The sequence below is a fragment of the Chelonoidis abingdonii genome, chromosome 4, assembly GCF_003597395.2.
Source record: "Chelonoidis abingdonii isolate Lonesome George chromosome 4, CheloAbing_2.0, whole genome shotgun sequence".
Classification (NCBI taxonomy): Eukaryota; Metazoa; Chordata; order Testudines; family Testudinidae; genus Chelonoidis; species Chelonoidis abingdonii.
In genome coordinates this window covers 116,212,716-116,226,396 of record NC_133772.1, presented here as the reverse complement: position 1 = coordinate 116,226,396, position 13,681 = coordinate 116,212,716, and the positions used below count along the sequence as shown (strand labels likewise).

At 41.1% G+C, this 13,681-nt stretch overlaps 1 protein-coding gene across 1 annotated transcript; it reads right to left on the bottom strand.

Moving 5' to 3' along the window:
* Positions 1 to 287: 287 nt before the first annotated feature.
* LOC116835107 (cyclic GMP-AMP synthase-like) lies at positions 288 to 9,501 on the bottom strand. The gene is made up of 7 exons (XM_032797599.2): positions 9,210 to 9,501; positions 8,040 to 8,291; positions 5,734 to 6,014; positions 3,988 to 4,216; positions 2,518 to 2,772; positions 1,467 to 1,566; positions 288 to 633 (listed from the first exon to the last, which is right to left on the bottom strand). The coding sequence occupies exons 1-7, from the start codon at positions 9,499 to 9,501 to the stop codon at positions 288 to 290; spliced, it is 1,755 nt and encodes a 584-aa protein (XP_032653490.2).
* Between the last annotated feature and the right edge of the window lie 4,180 nt (positions 9,502 to 13,681).

The following is a 13,681-nucleotide window of genomic DNA, read 5'->3' as shown; positions in this document are numbered from 1 at the left end:
CTGGGTCTCATTTTCAGAGATGCTGCACACCCACAACTGCAACTGAAATTAATGGGGAGCTGCCAGTGCTCAGCACCTATGAAAATCAGGCCCCCAAATTACTGTGAACTGGACACTTGAGAACTGAAACACTCAAAATCAGTGGCTTCTTTTGGAAATTGTTGCTGAAGAGCTCCAGAAATCATCTGGCATCTGAATCATCAAAACACAGAGAGAGAAATTCTAGCTGGTTCCATAACAATCATCACAATAGATCATGTTCACTCAAAGTCATGGCTGGGAAGAAACTATTCCTCGTGAGCTGCAAATGCTTGCAACCCATTCCCTTTCTGCTCTCGTAAGCGCTCTAGCAGGAATTTCAAATCCTTTGGAGGGAAGCTATAGAACAGGTTGCAGTTTGGAATTAAAAAATGGGGCAGGTTGGTGTTTTCCACATGCCGAATGAAGTCATCCAGCACTCTGAGAAAACAGGAGGCAATGTCAGAAGGTTTCCAGTCTGAGTCCTCTTTCCACTGCGTCAGAGTGTGGAAAAAGGACGTCTTTGCATAGTAAGAGCACAGGTGACTTAGTTGCCTGGGATAATTTTTCTTCAGGTCCTTAAAAAGGCTCTTCAGCAGCCGGATACAGATTTTCCTATATATAGCAGAGGGAGAAGTAAATGTATTCATAATCATGATTATTTATCATTATTCCTGATTAACCACATTATAGCACCTTGCAGGGGACCTGGTGCTTTACAGAATATAGTATTGGACATTTTAAAAGTTTCTAATTGCGGGTATTTCTGTTGTGCTACATTTCAAACAGACTGGGCCAAATTCTGATCTCGGTTACACTGACCTCAGTGCTACTCAGATTCACAACAGTGTAAGTGAGAGCAGAACTTGCATCCAGTACATTACTCCTGATGCATCCTAGAGGGTGAGACTGAAATATGGTTGCTGGGAAGAAAAAATACAAGCGTATGTGTAATATCCTTTCTGATTCGGGGCCCAGGTCAACTCCCATTAAAGTCAATGAGAGTCTTTCCATTGATTTTAATGGGAGTACGATCAGGCCTTGTGAGTTCTAGATTGTATTTGGGAGAGTTTGTAGTGGAACCCTCAATCTAAGGGTAACATTGACTCAGTCTGGGAATGTAAATCACACTATGCCACCTGTATGTCCAACCAAAAAAAAAAAGGGGGCATTTTGAATACTCAGTACTCAAAGCAAAGAATTCAGTAACCAGCTACAGAATAATGTTTTTCAGGGAATCATTTTAAATAACAAGTAAATCAGAGAAAATAATACTCTGTCCATGAACAATTCATGAACAGAAAAGGAGGTAAAATTTGTAGAATAAATTGTTTGTTATGAATTATTTGCCCTGTTCTAGTATGGATTTTGATTCCACCTGTACTAATGCAAGGGGGCAGGTGTTCTATATCCAGCTGACCTAGCCCTTGATCCCCAGGCTTACATACCTGCAGCACTTGGTATGATAAGATTCACAGCAGGTTTTAGTGTTGCCATGGTTATTCAAAATCTCCTTTTCAATATGAGAGAAAGAAATTCTCCAGACCTCTGCAATGTAGAACAACATTACATAGCCATCACACTGCTCTCCAGGTGTGAGTAGACATCAATGGCATTGCCTAAATCTAGATCCTCAAATTAAAGCTACTTAAATATTGAAAAGGTATTTAAAGATTAAAATTTAAAGTTATTGCTGCTATTTTCTTAAAAAATAAATTAGTGTATGAAATACTGGGTGAAAGAGAGGAGAAGGTTTGGCTGTATGACCTTTTACAAATTCACAGATTCCAAGGCCAGAAGGGACCATTGTGATCATCTAGTCTAATCTGCTACACAACCCAGGCCATAGAACTTTACCAAAACAATTCCTAGAGCAGATCTTTTACAGAAAACACTCCATCTTGATTTAAAAAATGATCAGTGATGGAAAATCCGCTACAACCCTTGGTACATTGTTCCAATGGTTAATTACCTTCACTGTTAAAAAGGTATGCTTTATTTCCAGTCTGAATTTGTCTAGCTTCACCTTCCAGTTACACCTTTCTCGGCTAGACTGATGTGAGCCCATTATTAAATATTTGTTCCCCATGTAGGTACTTATGGATTCTAATTGAATCAGTCCTTAGCCTTCTCTTTGTTAAGTTGAACAGATTAAACTCCTTGAGCCTGTGGCTATAAGACATGTTTTCTAATACTTTAATCATTCTCCTAGCTCTTCTCTGAACCTCTCTAATTTATCAAAATTGATATAACTCACAGAGGGCATTTTTCTTAGATTTGAAATAAGATCTTGGAAATATCACAGACTGAGTGGGCTCCAGACTTTATGATGGACAGCAGGACCAGGCAGGTCTCCTAGCTCCAGGGCAGATTTTGGTTCTGTACTTTTTTGAATCCCTCCCATAAGCAGAAAACTTGTAAACTCTATCTCGATTTCAGCACTGTAACAGAGAAGTCTGCTGAGGTGGAGAGAGTTTGTTAGGAAAGGTATTAAATTACCTTTGTCATCGTGCCCACTTGGCTGCTTGGCAACAAAATAAAATGGGTTATTCCTCAGCTTGGTTTTCTTCCCCAGCCATTTTTCAACATCCTTCCCTACCCCACATGATTCAGGCCAGGGGGGTGAGACTTCCAAAGCAGGAACAAGATCAATAGACACGACCTCATCACCTTTGTCATCCAGTATCACGACAGTTGCTGCTGGGCTGTTCTGTTTCTTCCTGCTTAGCTTAATTTTCCACCCTGGGGAAGGCACTGGGGAACCAATAGGCAAACACAGAATTAGACTGTGGATCTCAAAAACAGAGGATATCAAGCAGAACTGATTGATTTTAGAATCTCCAATTCAATATCCAGCAACCACGTCTATGCAAACCCACCAAGGAATTTCTAGACTATGAAAGCCACAACTTTCCTCAGGATGATGGAGATCTGTAATATTCACAGTGTCACTTGAATAGGTCCATGCAGTGCAGTGCTTTAGTTCTATAATCACTTCCAGAGATATAAGTTCAACTCCCGACTCATTAACGTATTTAATGCTCTCATCTGAGACTCTGTTAGAGCACATCACTATATAGAATGATAGAATTTACTTCCCTATTCCTATGCAATATTCCCCTGCCTATACATCCAAGAATCACATTAGTCCTTTTAGCCACAGCATCACACTGGGTGTTCTTGTTTAACTGGTTACCTACCAGGGTCCCTAAATCCTTTTCTGGATCACAGCTTGCCAGGATAGAGAACCCCATCCTATACATGTAACCTGCATTCTTCATTCCAAGGTCTGTATGACCTTGTATTTGGCTGTATTAAAATGCACATTGGTCAAGCAATCCCATCTTACAAAATGATCGAGATTACTCTGTATAACTGACCTGGCCTTAACCTGGTTTACTGCTCCAGCAATGTTTGTGTCATCTGGAAATTTTACAAGCAATGATTTTATATTTTCTTCCAAATCATTTATTAATAATATTGGCCCAATGACAGGTCCCTGTGGAACCCCACTAAAATGACTTTTTGGATGATGATTCCCCATTTAGAATAACTTTTTGAAATCCATCAGTTAGCCAGTTTTTAATTGCTTTATTATGTGCTATATTAATTTTGTATAGTGCTGAATTTTAATCGTAATGTCAGGAAGTACTAAATCAAATTATTTAGAAGTCTAAGCATATTACATCAATACAGTTACCCTTATCAACCAAACTGGTAATCTCATCAAAAACAATATCACATTTGCTTTACTAGACATAGGATAGTGGGATAGGTGGCTTTGCAGGTGAAGTTTACCCAGTTCATGGCTCAAGGCAGTGCTTTTCCACCCCATACTTTCATATCCACTACATTCATTCACAATTTTATCTACTTAATATTAATGGTGGGCAAAGTTGCTCACAACCCACATGCTGAAAAGGTTGATCAGGAATATCTGGAAACTGTCAGTCAAAGGCACTTGCTTACTTTCGTAGGATGATACAATGAACTGACTGACATGTTTCCTGAATTCCTCCAGGACTTTCACAGGCGACACGGTATTCCCATCCTCCAGCAGAAAAGATTTGGGGAAGCTCCGGGACTGCCTCTGTAAAGTAACCTTGTAGTAGAGCCCATTCCAGTCAACCACCTCTGTGTACAGATAGCTTCGAACTGGCAGAGCCAGCATCACGTCAAACTCATCTGGGTGATCAATCTGTAGGAAAGGTTTCATCATTAGAGGCGGTACAACTGAATAACTGTGCAAGCAGCAGCATTATAGGGAGGACAGAATCCTGGCTGCTCATTTGCTGTTGTGGCAGATTGGGCTATCCCCACTATTTCACATTAGCATCCTGAGCTTTTCCACAGAACGTATCAGGGAAGGATTCTGATAGCTGTAGATAGTGCTGGTCAACTTATCCACAAGGAATAATGGCCTGAGGTGTGGCACCTTTCTGCTGTACCAATCCTGGGGGCTGCCAGGGGCCAGTTCAGCCCCTGCATAAGTTAGCAGCTCAATGCTAGACTGGTTTGCAACAGCTCCCTGGGAGCTGTTATGCCAGTGGAGACTGCCAAAGCACCATGAACTCTGGTCACACCCCGATCCACCCCTTCTACTCCAGCATATTTCTGAGATGCCCCCTTATAGGGTGGAGTGGGTGTCATAGAGATGACTACACTGGCTCTGTATCAGCCAAAGAGTCTCTCATGCTAGGAGAATCCTCAGCTGCCCAGCTAGGGAAGCTTTAAGTCACCTCTTGGTCACCAGAATGCAGGAACTGATATTGGTGATTCAGTAACTGATTCTCCTTCAAGTTAGCACTAAACCATTACTTTAATGTGGCACGTGGGTCACCATGCTGCTAGACTTGCCACTTCAGCCCCGAACAAACATGGTCATTAAAGTTCCCATGTCACTGTTTGCAAGAGTTAGGACATTTGACACGATATCCTGGCCTAATCCCAATCGTGCTAATTACAGCTGTCACTCTAAAGTCTCCCTGTACTTATGGATATAGCTTTCCTTCACTTCCACACTATTTCTATGTAATACTGTTGGGGGCAGTTAAACAACTGCCACCTATGCCCTGTAGGAGGCTGCTCTTCGGCAGTAGATAAAGTGATTCTTCTTTGCCTGTATGTATAGCTCTGTAGATAGAGAGCTAGATCCTCAGGCTTATGAAAATGAATGAAATATGAATATAAAATGACCTCAATAAAGCACAAGCACTATAAAGCATCTGGACAGTGAACTGAATTCACTACTTAGGACCAGATTCTACTACTCTAACTCACCATGATAAATGACTCCAGCAGTGGTCCCATTAACTATTCACTGATCAAAGAGACTTCTTGAGGATTAAAGTGCTACTCAAAGTGAGTAAGAGTATCAGATTCTTGCTCTTAGGAAACTGGATAGAAAGCTATAAGTATGGGCAAATACAGTTATACCCTTGCAATCCCTGAACATCACCTCAGTGATGGACAATATATAAAACATACTGTGGTGAAGGTTGCTATATAAAAACTACAACATTAGGCACTATAGAAAAACCTTGGATAAATGGGCATAGCTGAGGGCAGGACCTGGCCATATCAACCGAAAAGCAGTGATTTCCCAGACTGAATGCTAGACCTGTCTTTCCTTTGTGTTAGTCCTGCTGGATAAAATGACAGCATTGTGATCCCAATTCATGATGCTATTAGGACAGTTAGCAGAGAATTACTCACTTTCACAAACTCATAGTAGCTGCCTGTGGTCAACTTGGTCACCTTCTTAAAGTAGGGCCTCTCTGGACACTCCTTCAGGTAGCTAATGAATGGGTCAATGAACCCATTAAATATTCCAGCAGCCTTGGTTATCTCCTCTTGTTTCAGAGTGAGGGTTTTTGCCCTCTTTTTAATGCGGACAACAACATCTTGGCTTGGCATGGCGAGAGCAGCTGCTGCCATCTCTGAGCTCTCACACAGGTCAGCAGAGGCGGACCTGGAATAGAGTTGTCCGAGGTGTCCTACAAGGGAACATTTAAGAGAGGACAAAAACCAAAGGCCAACAGACAAGATATGTTCTGGCTTTTCCAAAATATACCCTCTCTGAGGTGCTGAGAACCCTCAGCTCCCACTGTCTTGAATGGAGGTAGAGGCGACGCAGCACCTTGGAAAAGTCCCAGCACCTTGCAGGATTGAGTCTCAGGTCTCTTAGGTTTAGTATTTCCTTCACTGCACTATAGAAGAGATCAGAGTTCCAAGCAAGTTTGTAGTGCAGCCCCCTGGTCCCTAGCTAAACCAATGGCTCCTGATTATCCAATGCATTCAGGTGTTTCCCGAGCCCCTTGGATAATCACGTCCTTCTATTGTACAGACATTTGTCAATTACCACTAGAGCTCCTTGTGTTTTTTTAAAGATGTTGAAGCAGATAAATAAGGACTAGGGTAATGAAATATATCATCCACACATTATCCCTTCAGTATATGCAACCTGCTGACACGGTTCAGAATTAATTTACATGATAGATGCCTCTACCTCCACCTGAAACAAGACTGGTCTGAATGGCATTCCCTGTCAGGAGGTGTTGCACCTTGGTTACTTATTCCAGATAAATGATATTACAAAAACATTCTCCAGAGTCCAACATCCACCTTCATCTCCAGTGTTGTGTCTGGTTCTTTCCTAGAACAAGAGCAGCAACAATGAAAATAGCCAGATGCCTGAGCCAACAGAAAGTTCTTTATTATTTCTCCATTGCACACAATCTGCCAGTGGGAAGAAAACATGATGCTCATTTAGAATGGCCAGGGTTACTGTAACAGCCATCTAACCCACCAAAGCTGTGTCTTCTTGATACTCCAAGATCCTGAACCCAAGAGGGAAACCCAACTGAGGGAGACAGGAGAGTAACTTGCACCATCTGTTGGCAATCCACTAGCTAAAGCCCCAGAAATGATCCCCTCCTGTTATTATTCTAATGGGGATAATAGTGCTCCCCTAACTCACAGGGGTGTTGTGAAAATAAATGCATTAAAGACTGTGAGATGCTCAGATACTACTGTAATGTGGGGAGGACATATAAGTGTCTAAAGCAGAGAGCCATCATGTTAGGTGCTGTATGGACATGTAACAGGTAGACTGCCCCGGCCTTTGCAGCCTAGGTTAATGAAAAGGTTTGACAGGTAATGTAGTAAACTGAAAAGGTAAAATAGCAAAGAAAACAAATATATTTTATGTAGGAAGAAGTAGATCTGGTTGAAATATTTTGAAGAAAAATGTATTGTGGTGGTGGGTTGTGGTTGTTGGATGTGTGGGGGGGGGGTAGTTTGCTGGTAGTTGTCTTTGTTGGTGGTTGTTGAAAAACAGCCTTTTTCAAAATTGGAAATTTTCATAACAGTTTCCCCCCAAAATTATGATTTCTTCTATATGAAAAATGTAGCCTTTATGGTCTTTGGGTTTTTTGGTTTTTTGCTTTCTCCTCTCCCCTCCACCCCTCAACCCCTGCTTTCCAGTATAAAATGAATTTTAAAAAGGAGAGGGAGAATAAGGGAGGGAAAGCGGGGAGCTTTGTAAATGAGAATGTTGAGTATAACTTTTCACTGGACAAATTTGAATAAACAAAGAATCACTCCTTTTTGAAACCTGAGGACTGAAAATAACTTGAAATTTTTCAGTGACATTTTCTTTCCAGTTTTTGACCATTTTTTGTCATAAGTAGTCTCAGCTTACCACTGCCCACTATACAGAAGGGGCTTATTTTACTCCTGCTTTTTATCCTCTTTGTTTGACTCACCCATCTGCTGCATCTTGTCATAGACCTATATAGTGAGCTCTCTGGGACAAGAGCTGTCTCGTTACTTGCCTGTAGGGCATCTAACATGGCCATTGACTGGGCACTCCCAGTAACAGTAATAACAACAGGAAAGGATAACGTAATCATAGCACATACCAAAAGGTTTTGCTTCACCCCCTTAGGGTGAAAAAATATGAACTGTGACTATGACGCTCTCCTAGATTATTCATCCAACCAGCAATTGCCTGCACCAACCTGCAGATTCTCTCCTCCTTTGGGTAGATCCAGTCTGCCTGACGTGTGGGCAGTGCGCAGAGAGCTGCTCTGGGGCTGATGGAGACAGAATAGCTGCCTTTTCTGAGCCTTCTATCCCCTCCTCATCCTGTGCTCCTTTGCCTCTCCCTCCTCTGGCTGTTCTCTGAGGAATCTTTCTTTGCTTCTCACATTCAGGAGCCCGGTTACTTTGCTTGCTCCGGCTTTTGGCTGGCATTGTTTCAGATGTGGCTCCTAAAGAATTTCTATGGTCTTAGCTTTATTGCTAGTAACAAACACATGTATCGATTCTTTTGTCTTTACATAGAGAAAGTTACAAGTCATTGCAGATGCATCTCAGAATTCCCTGTGATCCTTTATTCAGTATCAAGCTAAAAGCAGATCTATTACCTCAGTATAATGACAATAATAATTAAACATTAATAAGCTTGGCTTTTCCACAAACATTAATGAATGAAGCCTGGCTAACGCCATGTGATCAGCTGGGCTTTCGTGTTTATCTCTATGGACACTTGAAACTTCATGGCAAAGCAGGTGCAAAACTCAGATGCTGCAAGTGCACAGAGCCTGCAAACGTGAGCTATGGGCAAGTCTCCATTATTTCAACATAAAAAGCATGGAAAACACATTTTAAAAAAAACTATGGAAAGCCTCTAGAAGTGGAACTGCCACTAGTGGGGAGAGGAGGCACAAAAAGTTGGGAAAGGGCTATAAATAGGGCTGGTTGAAAATTTTCCATTGAAGCTGTTTTTCAATGGAAATTGAGTGTTTTGATCAAATGAAATTTTCAACAGAAATTTCAATTTTTTCTTGAGAGGCCCAAAATGGAAACATTTTCAGTTGTTGCTTTGTTGTGGTTTGGTTTGTGGAAAAATGTTCCATAGAAAATTCCGATGATGGGGGTTTTTTGTTTGCTTGTTTTTTGTATTTTTTTTTCATTTTCATCAAAATTTTCCATGGAGAAAAACAGATACAAATATTTTTTGACCCACTATAGTTAAAAATGCAGAACCAAAAATGGTCCAATAATTTAAAAAAAAATCTGGATAAAAAGATGTACATTTGTTTGATTTATTTGAAGTGGAGCACAAGCTGCAGCATTTCTAAATGAGCTTTAACAACAAGCACCCAGATGAAATGAGATGAACTAACCTCCAGATTCATCTATTGGTTTTGCAGAACCAGCCTTGCTCAGCTGTAGACAGGTCTTTGAGGACTGCTGTGAGCACTCTGAGTCTTGAGTACTTGGAGCCTCTGGTGCCCTCAACTTTCTTCCAGATGTGGTGACTCCAAATTCTGTTGCTTGTGACACAGACTGAGCATCCATAACTCCGGAGTTTTCTGTCCCCTCATCAGCTTTTGAGTTTCTGCCTCTACTCTCCTGAGCTTTTCTCCGAGGAACTTTTCTCTGTTTGGCTCTTGCAGAAGGAATTGGTTTAGACATTTTAAGTGTGGTCCCCAAAAGTTTTCAAATAACTTCTCCAGTGTTAATTCTGATTGCAGCTTTTTCCTTGGAAAAAATACATTCCATGATTATTACTCCTTTTAAAAAGCAAATCTCAGCTCATCCCAGGCACACTATGGTGTGTCTTGCTTTCCCCACAATTTCCCCTACACACACACTCTCTCTCTCTCTCTCTCTCTCTCTATTCCCTTTAGGAGGTATTTTTCTCTTGTCTCCCTATCATCTTCATGGTCCCTTGAGGGTGAAAGCAGCAAGGAATAAAATGTTTGTGATGAGCCATTTATACCCATTCACATTACTCACCCTATATGTCTCATCCTTACCTTCTGGTCAATGCTTTTGGAGAATAGCTGTGTCTAAAACTGAAGAGTCTTACAGTCTCAGGTATCTGCTATTTTCCTTCTTGAATATTATGTTTACAGTTTACAGCATATAGACACAATATCTTTCCACTTCGCTCCCTTCTCACTCCATCTCTCCAGGCCACACCCACAAGCTAATGCTATTTCCCGGATATTTCATGAGGCTTGAGTAAGAAACGAAAGTTTCCAGAGATAATTACTTGGCACAGAGTTGTAGGAAGAAGCAACAGAAGGCTGCTGTGATATCATATTGGTTGAGCTAGGCGTGGTCTCCTGTATGTAGAAAATGGGGATAAAAATATCTCTCAGGGTGTTGAGGATTAATTGGTTAATGCATTATGTATGCAACACTTTGGCAATGTAAAGCACTATTAAGTGCTAAGTTGTTTATTATGATCATCTCCCTCATCCATGATGCTATGGCTGCAGAAGTGGCTGTGGAATGATGTCGCAAATTTGTAAAATCTCTCTTGATCTCCATTTATATCATGCTGATCACCAAGGAGTCTGAGCACCTCAAATCAAATCCCAACTGCAAAATAGAATATGTGAAAGACAAATGCTTTCCTATCTCAATTCTACGTCTGAAGGGCCCAATCCTGTGTGGTGCAGAGAACCTTCAAGTATCCTCATACTGTGATATTACCCAGTCCCCCCGATTTAAGATGGTTGCCCATTAAGTCAGCTGTGATTAATTTGCACTAGGCATGTGACACTGACATGTGACAGTAGGCAACCAATCTGGCAGCATCATATCATTAACTGAACATACAAGTCATTTTAATTAATCTTGATTCTTATGTGTGGGGGTTTGATGGGGAGGTTTGCTGGTGAGAAGGGACTCTATGAAGGGATTTGTCATTGCTTTCATATTCGCTTACAAGTATGTAATAACTGAAATGTACAGTAATGTAACAGCCTTTAAATGAAAGATTTTAGTTGTGTTTGGTATATTTTATACTGTATCTTTATGAAATGTATAAGATCATCAGCCTCATGTCCCACTGTCCTTCAGTGGCTCAAGAGCATGGGTGCTATCCTCAGGGCAGACTATTAGGAACAACATAAAAACCCCAAACTGGTTGTGAGGTCTATTTTTAGATTTCACCAACTAAGTATTAAGTGTCATCTTTGTGGTAGATGGTCCCTTACAGCATGGATCACAGAAATATTCAGTTTACTCCCTGTCCCAAAGGACCAGTCATTTACCCCAGGTCAATTGCACCTTAGATCTCACACCAGAGACAACTCTTGCCGCCAGTCCTATAATAAAGTATCTAAAGATTCATTAAAAAGGAAAAAGAGTTATTTACAAGGTCAGAGCAGGAAAACATACATACTCACAAATGAGTTAATCTTAAATTCCAAAAAGTAATAGGAGCTTCTAATAAGCAAGATCTATATATCCTTTAGGGCTAACCCAGGCTAAATACAGGGAATCTCTTGCTTATGCCTAGAAAACCTTACCTTCGAGAGTGCAAGCAGCAAAGAGATACAGTTCTCCTTGTTAAGAGTTTTTAATCTCTTGGCCCCCTTCTACTTTGAGTTAACAAACTCAGCTAATGGGAGGAATTCACTTGCCCATCTCTTCAAGGATGAAGGAGAGCAATCAGCAGTCCTTTTTAATGTTCCACAATAGTTCATCTAGTGTCAATGGGCCTTCTTTGTTGAGTAGGACATAACATCTTCTGTTGGAGGCCAGCGTTTCACACTAAGTAATGTCTCTCTCCTGTCTAGCGATTTACTATTTACAGAGGCTTACAATGCAGATCTTCAAATATTACCTTAAAATGTTGGATACAGATGTTATAAGTAAGATTAATGCCGGTAGCAATTTACACATGTTCCATAAAGTCTAAACACTAAATATATTTTTATAACTCTAATATCTGTTTTAACAATACTAGCATACAGCTGAATCAGGCTGATTCCAGCGATGTGTTTGCGAGGCATGGGGATCTTGGCATCAGCTGGCACTTGGTTTGCCAGCATCACACCTAAAAAACAAGGACAAGTACTGCAGAAATTAACAGTTTGTGCCCTCAAATCCAATTATGCTTACCACAGAAATAGCTCTGAAACACTAAGACATTCTGTGCTATCCTCCTTCCAGTCCTAAACTGTTACATAGTGTTGTTGGGTGTTGTTAAATAGCCCTGAAACACACTGCTACCGTCTTGTCACCACTGTGGGCAAGCTTCGCTCCTGACCATGGTCCCAGAGAGGATTTTATTACTCTTTATGCAGCAGTTTCCTGTCAACGTGTCATCCCCTCACTCTCTTTTTTCCTTTCTGTTGTACAACCAGAAGTTTACCCATTACTATCTTCACATCTAATTCAGCCAAGAATGACCGGGACACCTCCAGCGACATAGGGAAGAATGGAAATCTGCTGTCTTCCTCTCCACAAAACTCAATCTTTGCCATAGGTTGGGAGGCAAAGAAAAGTAGCTTCCAATTTTCTGCTTAAAAACACAAACAAACATGAATTCAGTGCTTGTGAAATTATCCAGGTTCAGAGCCCTGGTGAGCAGTGACTCTAGAACAGGTGCAGCCCAGGCAGTAGCCCAGAAAGCCACAGCCACGCCACTTCAGTCTAGGCAGCATGGAGGTGAACTGAAAGATATGTTTTTTCTCTCTCCTTTCTGTGCTGTGATGTATATGTTCAGACTCTAGATGCTGCCTCTTCCCTCTATGGATCTGTACATCAGAGGCTAGAGATTTCCTGCAAAGAATGAAAAGTAAACCTGTCCCTCGACTTGCATTAGAAAATTTTCCTGGGATGCAGCCTGTGTAACTTCCATGAATTAAACACAACTACAATACCAGGCCTTTGGCACTGATTGGGGATTAATGACCAAGTGGAAAGATGATGGCTTGAGGCAAAGCTGAGGAATCATTAAGTCTAGCCCTCCATTTGCTCCCTAGGAAGTTTTTCTGTGCCAAGCAATTGCTATTGCCATTACAGGCCTTCCTTTAAAAAATTAAAGAGAAAATAAACATTATAGTGCAAGTCTTGTCTCCCACAGTTCCAGTGCTACTCCCCAGAGATGTGTGCAACTTTGAAAAGTGCTGCTGCTGCTGTCACAGTGCAGGGTCTTTGAAACCTATGTCAGCACAGGGCCTTAGGAACTGATGCCTTGAATTTCTTGTGCTTTATATAAATTGAGACACACCCATAACTTAGCTAACACTGGCACCCTTCTTCAGGAATGCTTGAGCAATGTACACCCAAACAAAGCAACTTTTGTTTTGGTTGAGATGGTTCGTGCAGGCACCAGACGCTTGCCTATCACCCAAACACCTTTGTGTCTGTGTTATTTGTTAAAATGAACATTAACATTTGGTGTTGCATACAGCCAGAGCAAGACGTATACACGCTGGGATGGTGCTGCCGGTGGGAGCCAGCTGACGTCACTCAATTAGGGTGAACTGCAAACAAAATGGGGCAGACAAACCCCAGAAGCTGGTGGATATTCCAATACTTAGATTTACCAAGCCAGCACAGAACAGTTTCTATAGTACCTCACTAGTTACTCAGAAGTTCAAACAATGCAGTTCCCTTGAAGTACCCAGCCTCAGGCCTCCGTCCAGACCCAGACACGTACATCAGATATGATGATGATTACTGAAAATCTTATCTCATCAGATAAAGAAAAGGTTCTTCCAATACCAAAGGATCAGCCAAATACCCAAGTCCAATTATAACTTAGATCTTACCTAAAATACACACTATTAGCCAATTCTTATTAACTAAGCTAAAATTTATTTAAAAAGAAAAGAGAGAGAGTGTTGGT